Raw genomic sequence first — 22,786 nt, forward strand, 5'->3', positions numbered from 1 at the left:
CAGAATAGTGAAACGAAACCGACAAATCAGGACATTTTTAGTGGCACTGGTGCGAATGATAATCCCAGTACAGCTACAACATTCGATCTACCACTGGATTTCTGCGACATTTTAACTTCTAGAATTCAGTCAACGAATATGCGACCAAAACAAATCCATCTGTTATGGATCAGGAAGCGAAGCGACAACAACACGATAGCAAACGACCATCCGAACCTGAAATTCCGAGATCAAATTCAACGAACGATTTAAAGAATACGACGTATGATGCCAATCATAGATCGCTCAACACTCAATTCACCGTTCCGTGAAGTTCTGCGATGAAGGGATTTAATTTTTGACTTTGTTCCGTACAATGTTTTTTATACGATGGGACACGGTCATCGTCAGCCTTCCTTTTCCGTGTCGCACAAAGACCACTCTCATTCATTCTACAAAATAAACATTTCGAATCGAAATCACAAATAAATATTTTAAAACATTGGAAAATTGTAAACGTCGAACTAAAAAAAACATATTATCGTCCTAGGGAAAAAATTTACAAACGATAATAACAGGAACACTTTTCAGGTTTATAGTATTTATCTCCTGTAATGTCATAATATTCACAATTTGAGTGTCACTTTTAGAATCAAAATGGGCTAGATTTAAACACGTCATTCACAGAACGTACGTTTATTAACTGAAAATTTCGATAAATGGTCATTTGCGCACGGCTAACTTCGATAATTTCACATTTATTCACGGAAAACTTCGATAATTTCTCATTTATTCACTGAAAATTGACAAATTCTTGACAGTATACTAGATGTGTGTTTTATTTGTGGGGAATATGAATGAGTGACGGTGTCATGGCGTGTTTATGTTTCAGTTTGCTTTTTTAAATTTGTTTTTTATGGTGATTATGACATTACAGGAGATAAAACCTTGTTCATAACACGGTAGTAAATGGGTGTTTTGCGCAGACGATGTGTTGCCGAACTCGCTCGAACTCGTAATCTCACATCTAGTGCGCAAAACAATCCCATTTACTACCTTATTATGAAAATAGCTATTTATTGCTATGTGAGACATATTCGAAAATTACTTCGTATGTACATATTGTATATAACAAGTGAGCGAAGCGAACGAGTGTGTATACAATAATGTACATAAGAAGTGATTCGAGATTTTTCTCACATAGCAATACGATATTTTATCTTCCATGTGTGACTATTTCATACATTCAGCGTTTATGTATATAAACTCGAAGACATACAAACACAAACACCACTGAAACATTTGGTTTATGTGTACAAAAGCATCATGTGTGACATTAAACAAAATCATGGCAACAAATCGAAACGTAATCGTGAATCTTGGTAACCGAACCGGCTAGAGCGCGTCAATTTTATGTACATGATCTTGAGCTCTATTCTCACAACAAACATTTTTATCTACTGTAAGTTGAAAAAATTCATAATTTTCAGCATGAATCTAGTTAGCAAAGAAAGTCAATTTACACACTAAAATTTCCGTGCGCATAAGTTTCTATATTGGTATATGGCCTTATGCGCACGCAATTGACAGAATCCTACTACGATCATGTGAAGTAGGATTTTGTGTTGATGTCAAGAACCGGTGATAATTGTTGACTGGAGAAAGCAGCAAAACACTGAAACACGGTAGCGTATAAAATTGTTAGTATGTCTTGAATAAGTAAGCTTAGTTGGTCATTTGGTTAGAATGGAGAAATACCTCGACTATAAACTCTTTGCTATTTTTGTGTTGGTCTGTGGAAAGTTTGCGCACATAGAACACTATGGCTACCATTCCACTAAATTCGCGGGGAACGTAACAGCGAATAATCTCCCTCTTTCACGAAAGTAATGATTATCGTGGTGAAACAATGTCAACTTTACAATTCATTGCAATTAGGAGTGTTTTGACTTAAATAATTTATGAACGAAAATTTACTTTATTTACATATAAACGCACAAATATAATGAGTCGTGACAGAGAATAAAATTCATTTTCTTCTATCTTTATCCACCACGACCGGCACCATCCGTAAAAAGACAAATTTTGTCACGTTAAATTTAATGGTTTGTTGAAAGCTTAAAGCGTTGCTAAGTAATTGAGAGTTAATACAACATTTTTAACATATAATATCCGTCTGTCTGTTTGATGATAGCAATATTAATGAACCTACGAACCAACATAATGCATATACACATAGCCATTTCTATTTGGAATTTTGTTCAAATAGGAAGCACAAGTTCATTAAATATTGAACAATCCAGTAAATCGATTATTATCCCTTACCTTCGTTCATTCATCATTAAAATTTTAGATAAATATCAAAACGATAGGCACTGATTGGCATTCGCTTGCCTAGGCATTATGGCAGGAAGGCTGAGTAGTAATTTTTGGAGTTTAAATATAACCAACCCTAGCATACATAATCAGCTGAATTACACTTATATGTTAAATGGAGGACAGCCTGCACTACTATAATTTGGCAATGGTACATGTTGTGTACTATTTTCTGTGTCACTTTTATAAATAGGCAACAGTGTCGCTACACAGCGATCTATTACTTCTTTTGTTTGAAGTGTCACTTAGTGTCAGAAGCACTAAATCTAGTACTTCTATAGCAGGGATTATTGTTAATTTTTATCGCTGTTATCGATAAGAGATGACTAAAAATTGTGCTGCACGTTCTTCTACTACTTCTGCATATTGTTTTTTTTGTTGATTTATAATAGGCAACCGTATCGCTAGATACTAAATCTTGTACTTCTGTAGCCTCTACACAATTCACTAAATAAATAAAAGAACAAGGCTGAGGTCATTGTTTATGTTTATCGCTGTTTTCAATAGCATATGACTGAAACCTCTAGATGAATTGTTCAAACAGCCCCTTTTTCATAAAGTAAAAAAAGGAAAAATCCCATTCTAAATTACCAAAAATTCAAAGTGAAATCTGAGGCGTAAATGGCTTCAATTTATTGCAATAGTTACTAGTTATGGGACATGAAAATAGTGACTGTTTTCCTTCAGGTGGAATGAAAGTTTGAAATTGATTTTGAAACACGGATGCGACTTCTTCTATGTAGGAAATCGCTGAAACGTTTTGTTATACCCATAAAATGGTGATGCACCGGAAAACTAGCAAAAAGTTAAACATTCAAAATGTGTTCTCATTTCCGCTGGATTGAAATGTACGGTGTATTCTACAACTAGTGATGTAAGTTATTAATTAATTTAAAACAGCTATCTCTATGTATAAACGCAAAACCTCTTTTCCATATAATCTCTACCTGTCTATATTTGCCTCTCAAAACATACATTGTCCACACACCGCTCCCAATCCCAATTATGTACAATAATTGCTGCTTTTGAACGAGTTGCTATTGATGTATAAAAACTACCGAGCGTGATTAAACTACTGTATGGATGTGGTACACCCTTTTTTAGTTGACCTCTCTTTTTCTACGTTTAAATTGAGTTAAATATATTAGACCACATATCCAACATTTTTTAGGACAGCATGAAATATAAGGCTCTTTGAAGCATTCACAAACGGAAGTAGTATCATTGAATCTGTTACTTACCTCAGGTACCTTAGTGTTGGCGAAAATTCTTTATTAAAACTCTAAGTTCAGGGACCAGTACTAATGGTCAGAACAAAAATATAATGAGTACGGGAATAAAAAGATTAATTGAATGTTGTTCAATTGAATTCCAAGACGATGAATCATATTCAACAATTTTCTAGCAAAAAGCAACCAGTGCTGGAATGAATTCATCTCCCTTTAAATTGTTGGATACACTCATGACTTGTGATGACATTTTAAATGTGCTTTAATGTCATACAAAGTCCAGTAAAGTTTTGTTTATTCATCCCTAATCAACAGCACACAATGGACAATGAAATAAAAATGTGCTCGTCCCGGAACAATTATGGTCGACTGAAAATTTTACGACATGAAAGTCAAATGTGCAATGTCTTTTGTGCGAGCGTTAGATAAATTTAAAACTCATGAAGTGGTAGTTTTATTTCAGTTAATTTTGACCCTTTGGTTAACGGATAGCTTTACATTGGTAAATAATAGGATTTTTTGGTTGGGCAGAGATTTGATGGCTTTTATGAAATTGTTTCAATCCGTTTCAAAATGTGTCACGGTAAAGTGACAAAATATTTTATTGAATCAATGAGCAACGCTCGTTGAGCAATCGATAATAAAAGTTTGAAAGTAGAAAAACGTTTTCGATTCTAGAAATGTTTTCTCTGACTTCCAACAATGTCGGCCATAAATAATGAAAATGAAGTATTAAATCCCACACCGAACTAACAGAAGAGATCTAAGTTTCATTAGTCAAAAATGTTCAATTTTGGTAATTTCTTCGACAGTTTCGAAACTTTGATAACATTTTCATGAGCATTATATGTGTCAGCTTTAATTAATATTGATTCATAATAATTGATTCATCAAAGAAAATCGTAATAAAACTAAGCAGCAAAGATTAAGATAAATAACATTTTAACAAAGAAATAAAGTAAGATAATTCAATAGCGGCGGTCGACGCTACATAACACTTTATTTTGTTTCCATTACTACCGTAGCAGGACCTCTATTAGTTTAAATGAAAAAGGGTAAATAAATTCATTTTGAATATAAAACACAGTTTCATTTAATTGGTTTAATTGCTTCCTCGAACTGTTATGTTGATCAATACAAGCTTGAGGAAAGTAGTTTGCCTTTTAATCTTTCAAAAACTGCAAACTGTATCTGTTTCTTCTCTTCAAATTATCGCGTAGTGTTTGACACGAAATCTTTTGCTTCATTCGTTCGAGACCGAGACACCCGTTGGGTGGATCAGGTCCCTTGACTGACAAAAGTTCTCTATAATTTTTCTGTTTTTCTTAGCTCTCGTTAACATGAACTGGAAAAATGACCTATTATCATGTTATCAAGAAAATACAAAGAAATGCTTTTAGCAACAACAGGTACATCGTTTTATACCCTTATGTCACACGTGACTCGAGAGAGGAAAAAATTTAAACAACGGGGTGCAGGTCACGCCGCTCGCGCTGTATCAAAAAGTGAGGAGAAAAGAAACATTTTTCCACTGAATTGTCAATTCTAAGAGTAACTGAGAGAAATACGCATCAAGGCAATTTGAGTGGATGAATAGAAAATTTACGCAATGCATGTATGAAATAGTAATTTACATAAGCTACGGATAAAAAGATGAGAAGTAGAGAGTTAGTTTTGTTGAACCGAGACGAAGCCGAGGTCAATAACGACAGTAACCCGAGAATTTTCAGTTTTATATCGAGTTATGTAATGGATTATGTAATGGATTTTGGATGCTGACGACGTCAAAAGAAGTGCTTAAAACATGAAAAGTACGGATTTCGATGCATGGTAGCATGTAAAATAATATTGGAAATACGACTATGTACGAATAGTCTCTTTATACTTTATTTTGGACTTCCGCACTTAGTGCAAACAGTCTAATTATTATAATTTAGCTATTCGCCCTCATGGTTGTACTTCTGACAAGGTCTGATAAATTTTGTTATGACCTGTAAAAATGGATTAGTTATTTTTTTTCAAAAAGATGGCTAAATCAGTGGAGTGAGACTGATATGTTTTAAGGATGTATGTGTAGCCGTAGCAAGTCTCTCCGTTTCGCTTTAAACAAATATAAAAGAAATCTTAGCGCACATTAAATCATATGAAAATAGGTGTATAAGGGAAACGATAATATAAAATATATAAAGAACATGGTTAAAATGTGTAAAGTTTTTCACAGCCATATCCTAGAATGATCCAGTTTCCTTTTTTCTCTAATCTTCTAAATTGTTATGGTTGAATATTTCTTACCTTCAAGTTATCATAAAAATTCGCAATTGCCCAAGGGATGATTCTTATTCTGTGAGAAGAAAGAGTAAATGTGGTGGAAGTTAGGCTCTTTCGAATTCGTCTTGCAATGAACTTTTAATACCTTTATGGTAGCCGTGTAGTTATCTTGATAACGGCAGATATAACAACAATTTATGTTAAATATTTATTCAGCAAATCTGAATTCAAATAGGAAATACAACAAGTTCAAACCGGAAGACCAAAAATCGCACCAAAGTTTCACATCGCATCGGTGGAAATGTAATCAACCAGAATTTTCAGCGTACCAATCGAACAATTGGTTAGCAACTTAGCGATTAACCTGTCGCACACGTTATTGATAACGACGACAAAAATAATGACACGATCTGGGTAATTTTACCCTTATGCAGTAAAATACATGTTAAAAAATTGAAGTACAAGATTTGAAATCAACAGATATAAAATACTTTTATCGATGGAAGTAATAGACCCGATAATAATACTGGTATGCATGCCGTCTGTTACATATTAAAGCAACCAAAATTTCGTCATTGGCCAGTTTATTATTGTTAGCAAAGTGCTCAGTCCAATCAAGACGAAGCGCGGGTGAAGGACGTCAACACCAGCCAAAATTTCCGGAACACATTTCGCATCGATTTGCATGCAGGGCGTGAAGAAGATAAGGGAACGAAAGCTGCGCGTAAGACGGGGAAAGTAAAACGAAAATATCCACGAATCCGGCTGATGAACGTTGAGCCGATAGTAAAGTTCCGGCCACAATATATGTTCGCAATGATAGCGAAGGACTCTTTCATATATGCTCCGTAAAGAAAAAACAAAGCGTTGAAAGGAACATCACCATTTCTTACAAAATAAAAATTTGTCAGTTCCTACACTAAAGAGCCTTCAAATACATTAAAATGTGCATGTTGATTTGTCGAGTTTATTTCAGCCACTGAAAATGCTTTCCGAAATCGAAAGGAAGAGGTATACCAATTCTCTTTGCAGCTCGTAATTTATAAGTAACAAGATCAGGAGCAACTGGGCAACTAGGCCCACCATTTTCACCTGTATAATCAATAGCGTTCTCCCTCGACATCCCAAGGCTTTCAATAACATCCAGAACTATCGGTTTTACCCATTGTTCTGGATTGCCAATACTAGCCAACTTCCAATCCTGTCGGGTTTCATTGACGCATCTAACTAAGAGAACATGCTTTGTGTCACACCAAACTGCTTGATCGATTGTCACATCTGTAAGAATGGAACGAAGATTTGAAATTGCAGATAAATTTAAATGATGGAATTATGATGATGATGATCGAAATTACATTGATTTTTGACAGTCGATCCTGGTGATTGTGCAAATGTTGTTTCAATTTTGAATTTTCCAAGACCAAGTGGATCGGTGAGCAAGGGAGCTGTTGGATCTATTATAAATATAGTGAACCAATTTTACAAAAACTAATTGACCCGGAAAATTTGCATCGTTCAACTAATTTTACCTAATTCAGTTGGAATTACCGAGCGAATGTTCGCCTTGTCGTAACCTTCTTGAATTAGAATTAGTCCTTCGATAGCGAATGTAAAACACTGAGCGTCCAATTCAGCTTGATCGTTTGCGGGTCGCCCAAGGAACGATTCAGCATAGTTTCTATACAGCGAATTACTGGCGTAATTAACGGTAAACACTTGGGGTATGGCCAGCTGCAACAACGTTTTTTACAGTAAATGACTGCATTTCTAGCAAATACTTCCACATATTTCAGCGCACTTACATTAAGGCACGATGTGAAGTTCTTAACTACAGGATTGAGCGTACATCTACCATCGGAAACGTCGTCGGTGTACAATTGGCAAATTGTTTTTGTTGTAAGGCCAAATAAAAGCCAAGACACAACAACGGTAATACTCCTCATTTCCCGATGACAAAACTTCGAAATTATTTAATCGAACTAAAAAGAAAATCGAAAGACAAAGTTCACTAACTTTTTGCTGATTCGACAAGTGCACTGTTAATAAGTTTGCATTTAAATTTGGTGAAATGATCCATTCAACAGAGTAGAAATTTCTTTACTCGCACTCGCACCGTAGGAGAACTTTCTAATCGTTGGCAGGAAAGGTAACAAATAAAGACTTTGCATATAGCGACAATTTATAAAGTTCTGTGATGGTTAAGACTCTCTTCACGTGTTCATTTATTTGTTGCACTAAAGACAACGTTTGCAGCTATTCGCAGTTTCATATTATAGTCCCTTATGAATTGGATTAAATCTTGTGCTAACTATAAACAAGCGATGCTCTTCGACCATTGACACAAAATGTAAAACAGCAAATCAAATAATAGCACGTCACTTATTCAGTAGGACAACTGATGGAAAAAAAATCAACTCATCGACATGAATAAAACAATAATCTTTTCAATATCACCAACCTTATAAACACTCGTACACAATAGTTCTAATACCACACTGACTCGTTCCAATTGTTTCCCTTGCTGCACTATGCTCAAATCAATAATATTTTGCAGTTGATATAACAACTTATTATATTCATAGTTTATGATTGCCCCAAGTTCATTGCAAAATTTATAAATACTACGAAACAGTGGATAAACTTACAAATTTCGATTTCTCTACGTGATAAACGTACACATTCGATAAAAAAAAACGCAAAAACGTTGAAAAAACCAATAATTGAGCCAATTGAATGTCGAATCAAATTGATAATGGTTTTTCACATGAATCATGAAACAATTTTCGCCGCTACTGCTTAGTCGCTATTTTTTAAATTTTCCTATGAACTTGAAAAAATCTTAAATGAATAGAAGTATCAGCAATTGTGATCATTGCGAACCGTGTGTGTGACTATTGATCTCTAGGTAACCGATGTTTTTGTTGTTGAAAAACTTACGAAACTAATCGGAAGATTTTAAATTGTAGCCGAGTGAAGATTTGCTGCTTTTATTTTATCAAAAAAGTTAATCGGAAAAGTTGACTACTATACACTTACACATACCTATAAATTATGTGATGTGAGGCCAATCAGATGAATTAGTTTTAATATTTTCTTCTTTGATTGGTATTTTCTTCTTGCTACAAGTAAAATGCCACCTTTGTAGAATAAAGGTTTTATTTGAACAGGTAAATTCATCAACTGTAGCTTCTTTCAACTGCTAATTTTCCAGTATGAACAATACAGTATACACTCAAGAAAATTATTGATGCTTCATTCATTTTTAATACATACGAACGCTTACAACAATCATAAAAATATTCTCAATTTCACTCTCCGTTGCTGCCCACCAAATAAAGTTTTGAATTTCCAAATCTCAAATATAGTCACCCCTCGAGATAAAACGTTCGCAGAGAGTATGTTTTGCTTCCCCAAAGCTATAAAATGTCTTGTGTCATTTACTCGAGATCTTCGTACCAAACTCATTTCACCAGCGATCATTCAAGCATTACTCAGTAAAGCTTTTTGTTCACTACAATACCCACCCAAAAAATGAGAAATTTATCCGATATTATCATATAAATATTCTCTATAGCAGGGCAAACGAACGAATGAAAGAATAATGAAAAAAAAACTTTTTCCTTCGACAATAAGTTGATACCTGCTTCGTTTTCATCCGAAAATATAAATCAATTTAATATTTTTCTGTGGCTCGGTCATGTATACAATGATTGAAATTGAATGAGAATATTCTTTTGGTTATCGATAGGTACGGAATAGAGTTACAGGTATCCGCTAAAATTGGATGTTCAGTACAGGAAGGTGAATCGATTGAACGAAAAGTTTCGTTTTCTTATAACATATATTTTCGTTCAAAAAATGATAATTTTTGTTTTATTCAACGTGTAACAAAATGCTGTGGGTCAAATGAAACCTATTTGAAACTTCGGTAAATGGAAACACATAAGCTGAATGGTTATTTTTAGGCTTCAAGGAATATGATACTTGCATAGATGGTTTAGAAGATATAGAATTAATCAAATATAAATATGAAGTAGTAAAAAATGTGGTATATCAACGCACTTCAAGCACGAGTGGTACGCTAAATATGGTACTGAAACGAATGTAAAACACTGTAAAAAACAGTTTCATACAAAATAGTGCACTGTTGGATATGATCACTTTTGCTTGAAGTGGGTTAGGTATATTCTATGTAGAATTTTATGTATAGAATAATAATAATAATAATTAAAAAAAAAACTCTGGCGCATTCATCGTATGGAAACAAAAATGACTAGACGTTAACCTCGACACGAACAATTTAACCTTTCACAGACTATATACTTAACTTCTTTTGATCAAGTCATTTCAAGAAAATAACGCGAAATATTTTACTTGATTTCTTTGCAATATAATCAGACCACAAAAATCCGAGCTCATCGGACTAATGACATGCGAATAAAAATTAGCTTTCATATGAATTTCCTGAGCTTTAATGTCAGTTGCAGTATTTGTCCAATTTGAAAATAACCATTTTTCAAGAACTGAATAACAAACAAAAATTTCAAATATAAGTATGGTAATTGAGCCATTTATTTTCAAAAAATTTTGATTGATTGTTCGAAGTGAATGAAATCATTCGTTGTTATTCAATTTATCATTTTTATTATTCAGTAGACGATTTGTAGAATTTCAAAACATGTACCAATTCGACTTTAAATATAATTTCTGTGATAGACTTATGACTCTGAATTGTCGAGCAGCAAGTTTTTTAGCCCCGTACGAAGTACGAAGGGGCTTATAGGATTACGATGCCGTGTGTAATTGATGGAATTCGAAGCAGAGGGTAAGGGCAAAGTGTTTGCCTATGTTCATAGATGACGAATCCGCAATAAAAATTTGGGCCGTCTGTCCGTCTGTCCGTCTGTCCGTCTGTCCGTCTGTCCGTCTGTCCGTCTGTCCGTCTGTCCGTCTGTCCGTCACGTCGATATCTTGAGTAAATCAAATCCGATTTCAAAATTTTTTTTTTCCCTGAAAGATAGTCAAAATAGTGAGGCTAAGTTCGAAGATGGGCATATTCGGGTCGGCCCTTCGTGAGTTAGGGCCACTTAAGTGATTTAAGGTCTTTTGGTGATATTTATGGCAAAATAAACGATGGAAATGTAAATGACACGGCAAATGATAGGTATTGTCAATTCCAATCCAGGAAAAAAAAGTTTTTTAAAATCGGGTGAGTGGACCGTGAGTTAGGGCCTTAGAAGTGAAAAGCTACTAGGGCCCTATGTGTATTTTACATAGAACTCAAGTAAATTTCATTCGTTTTTCGTAATTCTTGTGTTATTTGGAAGGTAATCAAAAGCCGAATAGAATGTTGTTGAAAAAAAAATTAAATTTGGGTCCTCGGACTAAGGCCGCTACTAGGGCCCTATGTGTATTTTACATAGAACTCAAGTAAATTTCATTCGCTTTTCGTAATTTTTGTGTTATTTGGAAGGTAATCAAAAGCCGAATAGAATGTTGTTGAAAAAAAAATTAAATTTGGGTCCTCGGACTAAGGCCGCTACTAGGGCCCTATGCGTATTTTACATACAACTCGAGTAAATTTCATCCGTTTTTCGTAATTTTTGTTTCATTTGAAAGATAATCGAACACCGAATAGAATGTTGTTGAAAAAAAAAAAATTTGGGTCCTTGGACTAAGGCCGCTAATAGGGCCCTATGTGTATTTTACATATAACTCGAGCAAATTTCATCCGTTTTTCGTAATTTTTGTTTCATTTGGAAGGTAATCAAAGGCCGAATAGAATGTTGTTGAAAAAAATTAAATTTGGGTCCTTAGACTAAGGCCCCTACTAGGGCCCTATGTGTATTTTACATTGAACTCGAGTAAATTTCATCCGTTTTTCGTAATTTTTGTTTCATTTGAAAGATAATCGAACACCGAATAGAATGTTGTTGAAAAAAAATTAAATTTGGGTCCTCGGACTAAGGCCGCTACTAGGGCCCTATGTGTATTTTACATATAACTCGAGCAAATTTCATCCGTTTTCCGTATTTTTTGTTTCATTTGGAAGGTAATCAAAGGCCGAATAGAATGTAGTTGAAAAAAATTAAATTTGGATCCTCGGACTGAGGCCGATACTAGGCCCTATGTGTATTTATACTCAAGAAATTAAAATTTTAGGGCTATTTGAAATTTTTGTTTTATTTGAAAGGAACGTCGTACGGGGCTTCGTAATTGCGCTATGCGCAATTTCTATGATGTACACATTACATAATAATTTTACTTTAACTACTTTAACCGGCGCATAGGCTTACGGTCAAAGTAGGGTGACAGACGCACTAGGGTCACGTACGCAATAGATATACGGGTTTGTACGGGGCTCAGTCGCAGCAAACGCTCCGACTGTTCTGATGGCTCGTTTTTATCTTTGAACAGTTTCTGTTACATCTTTTGATCAAAGTATTTGCGACAGTTATATGTTGCTAAATCTATTACCTCAGTAGTTTCAACATGAATCTTTCTACATGATCACCCACTAGCCTTTCTTATTTATATCCGTCGCTTCTGCCGGTAACAGATGAGCTAACTTACCTTTTCTGTTACCACGAAAGGATGTTGTATCCACTGGTTGTGTGTTGCTTACAATTCCCTACTTCCTGTTAACCAGTCTGACATTACTATGTGACTTTTCATTGTCAAATGTCAAACTGTACAATTTTACTTTTAGGCTGAAAACACACTAACTATTTCGCTTTTCTGAGATCGACATTTATGCAGCGATTTCCATTGTTTAAGATACGCTTTAAATCGAAGTACAATGAAAAACGCAGCATAATTGCATTTCTCAGCAACGAAATTGTTGGTGTGTTTTCGACCTTAAAAAAATAAAATTCATGCACTTAGCTTTTACGAAATTTTAAACTTCCAGAAGTAATTTAGCGATTCGAAATTAGACTTTCGGATTCGATATGTAGAAGTTCAAAACAGACATGTGCGTAAGTCCTCGTTACGCTTGTGTTCGTATTTTTTTCTCCGGAAAATTAACTTGATTGTTCCATTTGAGTTGATTACTCGATTGCGTTCTTGTTTGGAACTTTCTGGTTTGTTTGTTCAATTCCTTCGTGCCGTCTTTTCGGCGTTACATTTTTCTTTCATATTTGAGTCCTTTATTGTTAACGATTTTGATGTTCAAGCTTTGAGATATTTCTAAAGAGAAAGTCTGTGCAATTTGAGTTTTAATAGTAAGAGCATTTGTACAGGTGAAATCTGTTTGTTCTGTTATGTTTATAATCAAATAATAAATTTACCAATAATAGGCTCTTTGCAGTCCAAGTCGAATGTAAAGACTGTGATCACACAAGGGCAAGTAAGGATCCAAGCAATTACTAACGGTGTCAAAACCTAATTTATTTTCCGGGAAATGCTGTGAGCAAGTTTTTAAAAATATCGAGCTTTAAAATTCATTTCCCGGAACTTAGAGCGTAAACAAACGTATGTGTTTCGAACTTTGTATTCTGCTTTGAGACGAGATTATTAAACAAAACCAACTTTTAAATTTTTATTTTTCTTTATTTTAAAATTAATTCTAATATTATTTGACATATTTACAAACTCTGCACTTAACATTACACTATTCCAAAAGTAAAAGAAAAATAAAACGCCAAAAAAATAAAACGAAAAATGATAAATAAATTATTATTCTTTTTTTAAAATAAGTTCTATCATTGTGATAGTGGTGAAGTGTGATTAAAACACAAAATGATGAAACGGTATACAAACTCTAATGTATATACTTAACACAAAAACGGTTCTTACATTTTATATTATTTTAATCCTTTTAAGTTTTAACTGTGTGTTTGTTTCCTATTAGTTTTTGTTACTTTTTTAAAATTAAATTTGAAAGAAAGAAAAAAAAAACATCGGAAATGTATCTAAACATTTTTTTATTCCGAATGATAATAAAGATATGTGACATATTTTATTGCGAAATGATCGAATCCTTTCGGTAGTTTTTAATAGCGACACAAACGTTTCAATGGCTTTGATTTTATCCATATTTACTTGCACGTAACAATGAAAATAACGCAAATTATGGTGTTCCTGTAAGCTTATTAAATTGTAAATATATTTTTGGTCCCAATCGTTCAATGGTCCCGCATATTCTATTCAACGACTCCTTAAATTTACTGTTAATTCAATTGTTTCATTCAATTCTTTTTTTTAAACTACAACGCAATTTATTTCAGTGAGTTTACTATAGAGTTAAATTGAAATCCAATTATTCAACAATCTCAAGTATTGGTTAGTTTGGGGTATTTTGACTAATTTCTAGTTAGTTAGAAATTTACATCTTCCGATTCAATATATTTACCGATGTAAGGAACACACAAAACCAGAAGTTTCGAAAAATAATTTTTGGAATGTCAAACTCTGTGTTACATTATGTTTAATTTTCCGTTGTGATGTTGCAAGTAAATTGTTTGATCAAAGCTTTCGGACGAGTTTGGTGAAGCTTCACGTCGTCAATTGTAATTAGGTCGATTTTTTCGTATTTTTTTTATAATGATTTCGGTAATCTTAATCTCGCAGAAGTTATTTTTTTTAAATTTTTTGAGTATTGAGTTTTGAGAGAGTTTCTTTTTCGTAGATTATTTTGGCCTATGATTTTAGAATATTTATTTTATTGTAATGCCCACTTTGACAATTATTATAAATTATATGCTGGAAATGTATTCAGCCTAAGCAATATAAAAGCAGGCACTAGAACAGAATTTCCGACTAGAGATCTAATCGCCACTGTAGTTGATAATAATACACTCAAGTCTCAAGACATTTATTCCATCCGATTTTATTAAGAAAAATCAAAAATATTATCAAGTTCTGTTCTAGTGCTTGCTTCAAAGGTGCTCTGATTCAGCACACTATTTACGAACTACATGCGTTACAAAATTGCATAAATCTTTCTCTTTAAGATTGGAAGGTCGTAATCTCTTTATCGTTTATTTAACTGTGTGAGAAAACAACACGAGACAGTAAAATGAAAGTCGTCAGGTGCGAGTGAAGGATCTGAAAGTCTTGAAGATAAATGGTACAAATAATAATGTTGTTCTCGCCGATTCCCTTTTCGAATACCATTGAAATACATGTAGGGAGAAATCAAAATACTTTTTCGTGAAAACAATTTTGTCGGAAGAAGTTTACGGTGAATTAAATTTGAAGTGGTGGTAGAGGTGGATTTTCTATAGATTTTGTAAGTCACATATAGTTCGGATGGATTAAACTAAAAAATATTTTTTTTTTGCAAATCATTGCAAGGAATCACTGGTTCATATTATTTTTAATAATATTTTTTATTTGATTTAAAATCGTTCTACTTGTCAATTTGTTAATTAATTTTATTATTTTGTTAGCTAAATTTTTTTTTATTATTTTAATAATATCACTGATTGTTTATGTTTCAAGCACACAACAAAATTTATTTTATTTATTTTTTAGTTCTATTCATAATAGGTTAGTTTATTGTTCTATTTCATTTAAATCAAAAGAAAATTTATTTAAATTAACGCAACTAAAATTGTATTTTTATGTTTAAACAATAAGAGTGTAATTATTAACGTTTCATAGACGGTCACGATGTATAAACACTGCATCGTTCAGTTGATAAAAATTCGCTCAAACTTCTCAAATAGAAAATCTGTTTACTTCACAGACTGCACATTTTGCTGTAATTTATTAAGGATCGAAAACTTAGTATGAACGTAAGTCCTTAATAAGGCAATAGTTTGAAACGTATGACTTATTCTTAATACTACGAATGAAATTTAAACAACGGTTATTGGTTTACCAAGGAGAGAAAATAGAAAGTTCCGCAATTAGCTCGAGTTTTAATTTCCTATTTCTCCCTGTACACAATTTTTCATCCGTACGTGTCGTGAATAGGGGTATTCACTCCGCCCAGATGAAAAAAATTATTGGAAGGCCTGTTGTGCAAAAGAAGTGAAAAAGCTGAAAAATTCGACTTGACTCAAGGCCATAACCTGATCTTAAGAGGCACTGATGCTTACCTAATATTGTAGCCTATATTTGTGTGTATCGTATTTCATTTTTGAAGATATCTTTTCATCAGAATCCCTTTTGAAAATGTACGACCGCAATAGCGACCACGAATATGTTAGCTTTAGAAAGACTGAATAAAAATTATAACTGCTACAATAAACGAATCTATTTCTGTTGAAAGCTAACACATTCGTGGTCCTTATTGCAGTCATATATTTTCGAAAAAGGTAAAATACAGTATTTAAAAAGCACAAAAAGTTATTCTACATCTGCAGACAATTGTCTTTTCTGTAAGATATAAAAAATCAAAACGTTTTGGGTAGAAAATTCTTTTGCTCGGATTCATATTTTATATCGATAAAAAATAGAAAATGTTGAAAGTTCAAAGATTTTCATTTTGTAAGACTAGACTTTGAGGAGTGATATAAAATAAACGGTACATTTTTAGAGACATGCTGTAGAACAATTTTTTGCTCAAATGAAGAGTGGCATTGATTGAAAATAAAAAATAAAATACAAAAGATTTCGTTCCTGGCTCATTGGTTCATTTTGACAATAATTTTAAGCGATGTGTGTTCGGCTATGATAAACATTGTCCTCGTTATGCCACTTCTAGACCTCAAAGTCTTACAAGAAACGTTTTAAAAGATTGCCCTATCACACAGAGACATTCGGACTGTATTTTTTTAAGCGAAGGGTGACAACGCCGTCTACAAAAGGTCAATAATAACAAGACGAAAATAGGTTAAATACTTAAATAATAAAAAAAACTTGTTAAGTACTTCACTACTAAATACAATCTATGTATGGAAGCATTTCGGCATTTTCTTTGTTGTAATGGATAACAAAAAATTTCAAAATATTTATGAACTAAAGGAAATGATTTATATCGGATTTATCCATTTTTCTATTTTAACAAAGAAAAAAAAACATTTTTATATAAATTATCATATTATGTATACGATACCTTAATCACGTGGTGGTGATGATGATGATGATTTTACACACATTCATTTTTCGATAAATTGTTTCTGTGGAGGATATGGCAAATTGTGCAATTTTCTTTCCAACAAATTATTTACTTTCATCGTATTCTCTCATAATGTTCTTCATCAAATTATAACACTTTTTTCCGAATTGTTTTATCGACTACATCACTTGTGTTTGAGTCCTTAACAGTCCTCTTTCCACCAAATTTCCTTTACTTCTCTAATTCTTCTAAACGAATTAAAAGGCACACTTTGACATCATGGCATCTATCCAAAATTATTACGAAATCTACGAATGATCCTCAGTACAGTTTATTGTTTTTAATCAATTTATCACTATGTGCATTTTTATCTGTCCAGCGCAATTGTAAAATTCTACTGGTAAATTCAATTAAATCTTCAACATTAACGCCATCATCACCCAATTGTCAGTCATTAAAAACAACACATTGTTTGTTATACGGGAAAATCAACTTCACCGAAGGAGAGCGTATTGTCGCTACCCATTTTAAAGTCGTCAATGTTGAAGAAGTCCAGATAATTGTCATTGTTTATTGATAAATTCGGATCGTACGAATCCACATCAACGCTGTTACCAATGGATGTCTGCTGTTGGTTTTGTTGTTGCAACTGGGAGAATGGATGTGGCGGTGTATTGATTTGTTCGTCCGATACGCCTATTGAACTGAAATCGAAATGGGAAAGAGAATTTTCGAAGTCTTCGATGTCCATCGGAATTGAGTGGAAATTATTGTTGTTGTTGCAGCCATCGAAATTGAAGTTATTGTTAAAACTAGTTGATTGTTGTTGTTGTTGTTGTTGCTGCTGCTCCATTATCAGTTCATTTAGAGATGGTTGTAAGCTAGGATTCATATCACGTCGATGCGTTTTCGATATAATTCCACTTCCATTTCCATTTATCAGAGAATTTTTAACTGGATTTAGTTGATACTGGTCATCACCTATATCCATACCTATGATATCCATTAACTCCAAATCATCGAAATGTTTTACATTTGATTGGTGTCCATTGGTGACAATTGGATGACGGCTAGGTGATTGTTGCGAGTCCATTTGTTGATTCAGACTCGATACATTATTTTGCTGCTCACTTTTTTGATGATGTAACGACTGTTGTTGCTGCATAAGTTCTTGCTTAGCAGCGTCTTGGTCACGTTTTTCTTGTTGTTGACGCTCCATGAACAAATCGAAACTGCTGACAGAGTTCTCACAATCCGGTTGCATGGGTGACATCATTTCCACATTTTCAATGTTGCTAGAAGCTGGAACGCCTCGTATCATTGTCAGTTTAGGTGGTCCTGAGCTAATTGTCAATTTTGACGGCTGATAAATCATACTCTGAGTCAAATTGATATTTGTTCCTGGTGTTGTGGGTGTTGCTGGATCGAATACAGCAGTTTCTGGTAGTTCTCCATTTTTTATTAAAATTTCGAGAACGTCAGTCATAACTTGTGATTTAATGTGATTTTTTCCTGTTTTGTTATTGGCCGCTAACTGTTTGGCAGCCTCTTCGTACTGTGGAAGTGTTTTGTCTGTAGTTTGCCGTTGGAGTGGCGGTGGAGATGTCTGCTGTAGTGGTTGAGAGAGTGCAATACGATTTACAGTTAAGTCAGTCGGTGGAAGAGGAGGTGGTGGAGGTGGAACTGGACCGGATAGCGTTGCTATGGAAGATGATATCGGAGCTGATATTGGAACCAAAATTCCAGGCATGGGTTTTTGTTGCACAGCATTTATGATACGCTTGTTGTCGGGTATGTTAACCAGAAAAAGGGTTGGTTCCCCATTCCAAACGATTTCTACGTTCTTTTTATTGGCCAATTGAACTGTTGGAGGATTATTGTTAAATGCAAGCTGAATAGGTGGCTTCTCTTCTTTAGGTGCTATGAGAACTGGAGAATTTTGATTGCGAATGATGATATTGCCTGAATAATAATGAAAAGAAAAATCAATTTAGTTACTTAGTAGCTGAATTTTATCTTTTTGTTAGGGCAATTGTTTTTGCTATTGTATTTTTTGAGTAAATTAAAGTTTGCAAAATGGGTAATATGTATTGGGTTGTTCATTCTAAGTCCTTAAGCAGGCAGTAGTTAAAATAAAAGGAAATACAATCTTACCTTGGTTCTTTGCTTGTTGAAAAGCCAAGTGTTCTCTTTGAAGCCTCTGTTGATTCTCTAATTGCTGTAACTTCTCTTTCTGAATTTTGGCCTCCAACTGCTGCTTGAATACCATCTTTTGATTTATCACTTCGGGCTTCGGCGGAACAATATTTTCACTGGGTACAGCCGGAATTGGATGAATTTGACGCATCTGCAGCAGCTCTTCCTGACTTTCACGAAGCTTTCTCTGTAACTCATCAATTTTACGTTGTTGTTCACGTAACAAATCATCATTTTTGAATTGCGGTGTTTGTCTGCCAACCGGACATGGAGAATCAATCTGTTGAACATCCATGCTCTCATGTTCGGATTCGGGTGACAGTGACTGATGAGGAGAATTCATGGCATCCATATCACAAGTTTCGCCTGATATCGACTCATTGGTGGATGTATCTCCTGGCTCCATGAGTAAATGTGGTCGCAGTCTTTCGATTAGTTGAGGCTTCGGACCCGACACAGGCAAATTTCTTTTTTTCAATAACAGCTTCAAGTCAGAAACTTTCATCTTTTCCAACTTGCTTATCTCGGAGCTGATGGATTCATTGTAACTCGGAGCTGGACTAGCAGGAATTGATGAGCTAACAGAAGGAGCGGGTGATGGGAGTGGTTGCTGAAGATAACTATTTTGTTGAAGTGCATTGAGTTCAGCTTGCATTATTTTCTGATTCGCTGGAGTCATTGACGAATTTTTATGAAGTCCTTCCAGATATTCAAGCAGAAACGTTTGTTGTTTGAGCAATAATTGATAGGAAGTTTCTTCGTTAACGCTACTTGAAGATGAGCTAGGCTTTTGTGCGCTTGGTGGTCCTTTATATTCATGAAATTTAATAGGCCTGGACTTGGCAACTGGTTTGGTCTTGCACTTCTTTCGGTTCTTGTCTTTTCCAGGAGCGTCCGATTTCTGGCTCTGCGAGGAAGACTGCATAGGACGGCATGTGAACTGAGATGGCGGTGATGAAACTGAAGACAATGGACTCAGCGTTGATGTTGTGGAACTTAATGATACTGGACTGGGAACAAGTGGAAGCAAATTGGAATTACCAACAACTGATTGACATAATTCGGCAAATAGGTTTGAGGTTTCGGATTTAATTTGAATGGGTTCCGATTTGATAGGTACTGGAGGCGGTGGTGGTGGTGGAGGGACGTATGGAGTAGTGATGATAGCTGATTGGAATTTCTGCTGAAGCATTGGAGCTGATTTGACAACAACTTGTCCACCGCTGGTTGGAATTGTTAGTGCCACAGTAACAATGCCCGCCGATGCAGCAGCTGCTTCGATTACATCACTTCTTTGCGGACTCGTTCGTTGATCACCCTCAGAACTTTGCGAATCGTCCTCAAAATTTATGTAACCATGTGGTTGTTGCGGACGACTTAATAATCCCTCACTAGTTGCTTTGAATGAAACCAAACCTTCTTTCACAATTCTTTCTATTGGCTCTTCTGTGTGTAAAATATTCTTCTTTATCAGTTCTAAAGGACCAGGTCGATGAGATATTTGTGAATTTAGTTGATCGGCTAATCTAGCTTTCTTCAGCATTCTTTGCTTTTCAGCCAGACTAGGATCGACGTGGCTTTCATCGTGTTCAAGAATATGTCGACGTTCTAATTCCTGGCGATCAGGACGTTGTTGAATTTTGGCCCGAAGAAGATCTCCGGTTTTAGCTCTTTCTAACTGCTTTCTTTGCTCATGCAGAGCTGGCGACGTTTTGAGAGCTGAAGGAAAACAAAGTAAAGAATTAAATTATGTTTGGATGCGTTTTCAAATCAAAAGAATTGGCATTCAATTCGAATATAATTAAGAAAATTGCATGATAAATAAGCCCTCTGAGACTCTCGTAATTTGTATATATATTTACCAATAAATTGTCTATGAATCCACAGACAAAACATGAAACTCCAATTTAAATAAAGCAACGAATCTCTCGTGTTTCTGTGACAAAAGTAAATTGCAAATAACACAATCAACAAGGCATTATATTGACGAATTTCCAACGAACATTTCGAACTGAATTTTTCCTTCGACAATTTAAATCTTTAAAGTTGTTTCTTGTGTACTGACAAAAGCGTCAACGTTATTTTACCGAGAGCTTGAATAATAAATTCGAGAATACATTCAACCGAAATATTGGCAAAACAAAAATGTTAATCAAAGTGGAATAGAAAAAGTATAAGAAGAACTCAATGGAATTACGTTGAAAGAAGATGCGTAAGCTCTTTGAAATTTTCATATTCTCTAATAAAAAAGCTCCTATAACATCGTAGATACGTTACCATCATGAATTTATCAATCAGAAGCACTTAATTTTATTTAGTAGTCAATTGGAAAAATACGGTGGGGACTTTTATACTGTCAACAAAGGTTCGAATTATGAGGCTTATTTCAGATATGCCCTTAAAATATAAGGTATTTGCAGAGCGTTTTAAGCGTTGATGCAGCCAACTTAAAGATGATACCCAATCTTGCTGTAAACAGGTCGTACTAACGCAAGTTTATATTGTTCTTGTTCTTATTCTTCGTAGCGGCGCTTACAAAAGTCTATACTATGTAAATACGCTTTACACTCCTACACTAAACAGAACTAATTTACGAGCTACGGGGAACGAATGACCAGAATTTCAATCCAATTTTTAACATACGTTACCAACATAAGTGCAACATTACGATACGTACGTATGTGTTTGTATGGTAACATTGATATCATATGTGGAATGAATTGGATTTAAATTGTTGGATATCATAACTGTATGAGAGTAGAAACCTTCTCCTTTTCAATACATTTTCAAATTTCGACCATCAGTTGAATATATGTATTTAACATACTTTGATGTACTAAATTTAAACATCTAGTACTTTAAGACAAATTCTATATTAAGTTTGCAGGTTGAAAGAAACATTACGGGATGATAAATGAATACACTAACAGCATTGACTTGCAAAGTTTTAAATTCTATTGGATTAAGTAGAATAAAAAGGTAAATTTATTCATCGTTATTCCATGCAAGTACTATGCAATTTAAATGTGAACCGAGAAATTATGTTTACACTTCAATCTTATGCGCCCTCGGTACAAACTAATTTTGTTACACGAATATCTCACATTTTGACAAACCAACAAGAACAAGAAATCGGATATGCTTTTGCCATACGTAAAAGGACAAGAAGAAGAAAATATCTGTCTCAGATAATTTTTAGTATTCTGACGACATTCCCCATCCAGGTTGAAATTTCCCTTAGGCGAATATACTGGAGATAAATAAATTAAAAATATGAAGATGCAGTTGCTGACATTTTAATGAAGATAAATGTGTATTTGTACTGGCGGTACAGTTGTAAATCTGAAATTTCTGTTACATCTTAATCTATTCAATGTAATTGCAAAACAAATGTATGCGTAACTGAGTTTTTCTTATCCAAGCAAAAGTCAATTAAATAATATTTTCCTAAAATTAAATTCGTCTATTTATTTAACATGCGAAATAAGCCAAAAACGGAAAATTGGTTTGGATAAAAATTACGAAACGCATCTGTTCCAGCCGTACGATTACATAAATTTTGTTTATACGAGATCGAAATGAAAAAACAAAAATATTTTAATGACGCATACGATTCCGATATACTTATATAAAAGTTGGTAGATTTTCAAATTTTATTTAAAGGAAAAATGCGCATAAAAAGACTTGTTGAAAATTATTTACACCATGGCTATAGATCTACATTGGGAAA

General features: G+C 34.1%; 2 protein-coding genes across 2 annotated transcripts; both read right to left on the bottom strand.

Annotated features, from left to right (window-relative positions):
• Positions 1–6,819: 6,819 nt before the first annotated feature.
• Positions 6,820–7,887, bottom strand: LOC119084521. The gene is made up of 4 exons (XM_037194534.1): positions 7,655–7,887; positions 7,382–7,583; positions 7,208–7,306; positions 6,820–7,130 (listed from the first exon to the last, which is right to left on the bottom strand). The coding sequence occupies exons 1-4, from the start codon at positions 7,793–7,795 to the stop codon at positions 6,820–6,822; spliced, it is 753 nt and encodes a 250-aa protein (XP_037050429.1). The 5' UTR covers positions 7,796–7,887.
• An 8,865-nt stretch (positions 7,888–16,752) lies between these two features.
• Positions 16,753–20,796, bottom strand: LOC119084520 (myocardin-like). Its single transcript, XM_037194533.1, has 2 exons — positions 19,015–20,796; positions 16,753–18,822 (listed from the first exon to the last, which is right to left on the bottom strand). The coding sequence occupies exons 1-2, from the start codon at positions 20,597–20,599 to the stop codon at positions 17,336–17,338; spliced, it is 3,072 nt and encodes a 1,023-aa protein (XP_037050428.1). The 5' UTR covers positions 20,600–20,796; the 3' UTR covers positions 16,753–17,335.
• Positions 20,797–22,786: the final 1,990 nt, after the last annotated feature.

The sequence above is a fragment of the Bradysia coprophila genome, unplaced genomic scaffold (genome assembly GCF_014529535.1).
Source record: "Bradysia coprophila strain Holo2 unplaced genomic scaffold, BU_Bcop_v1 contig_747, whole genome shotgun sequence".
Taxonomy (NCBI): Eukaryota; Metazoa; Arthropoda; class Insecta; order Diptera; family Sciaridae; genus Bradysia; species Bradysia coprophila.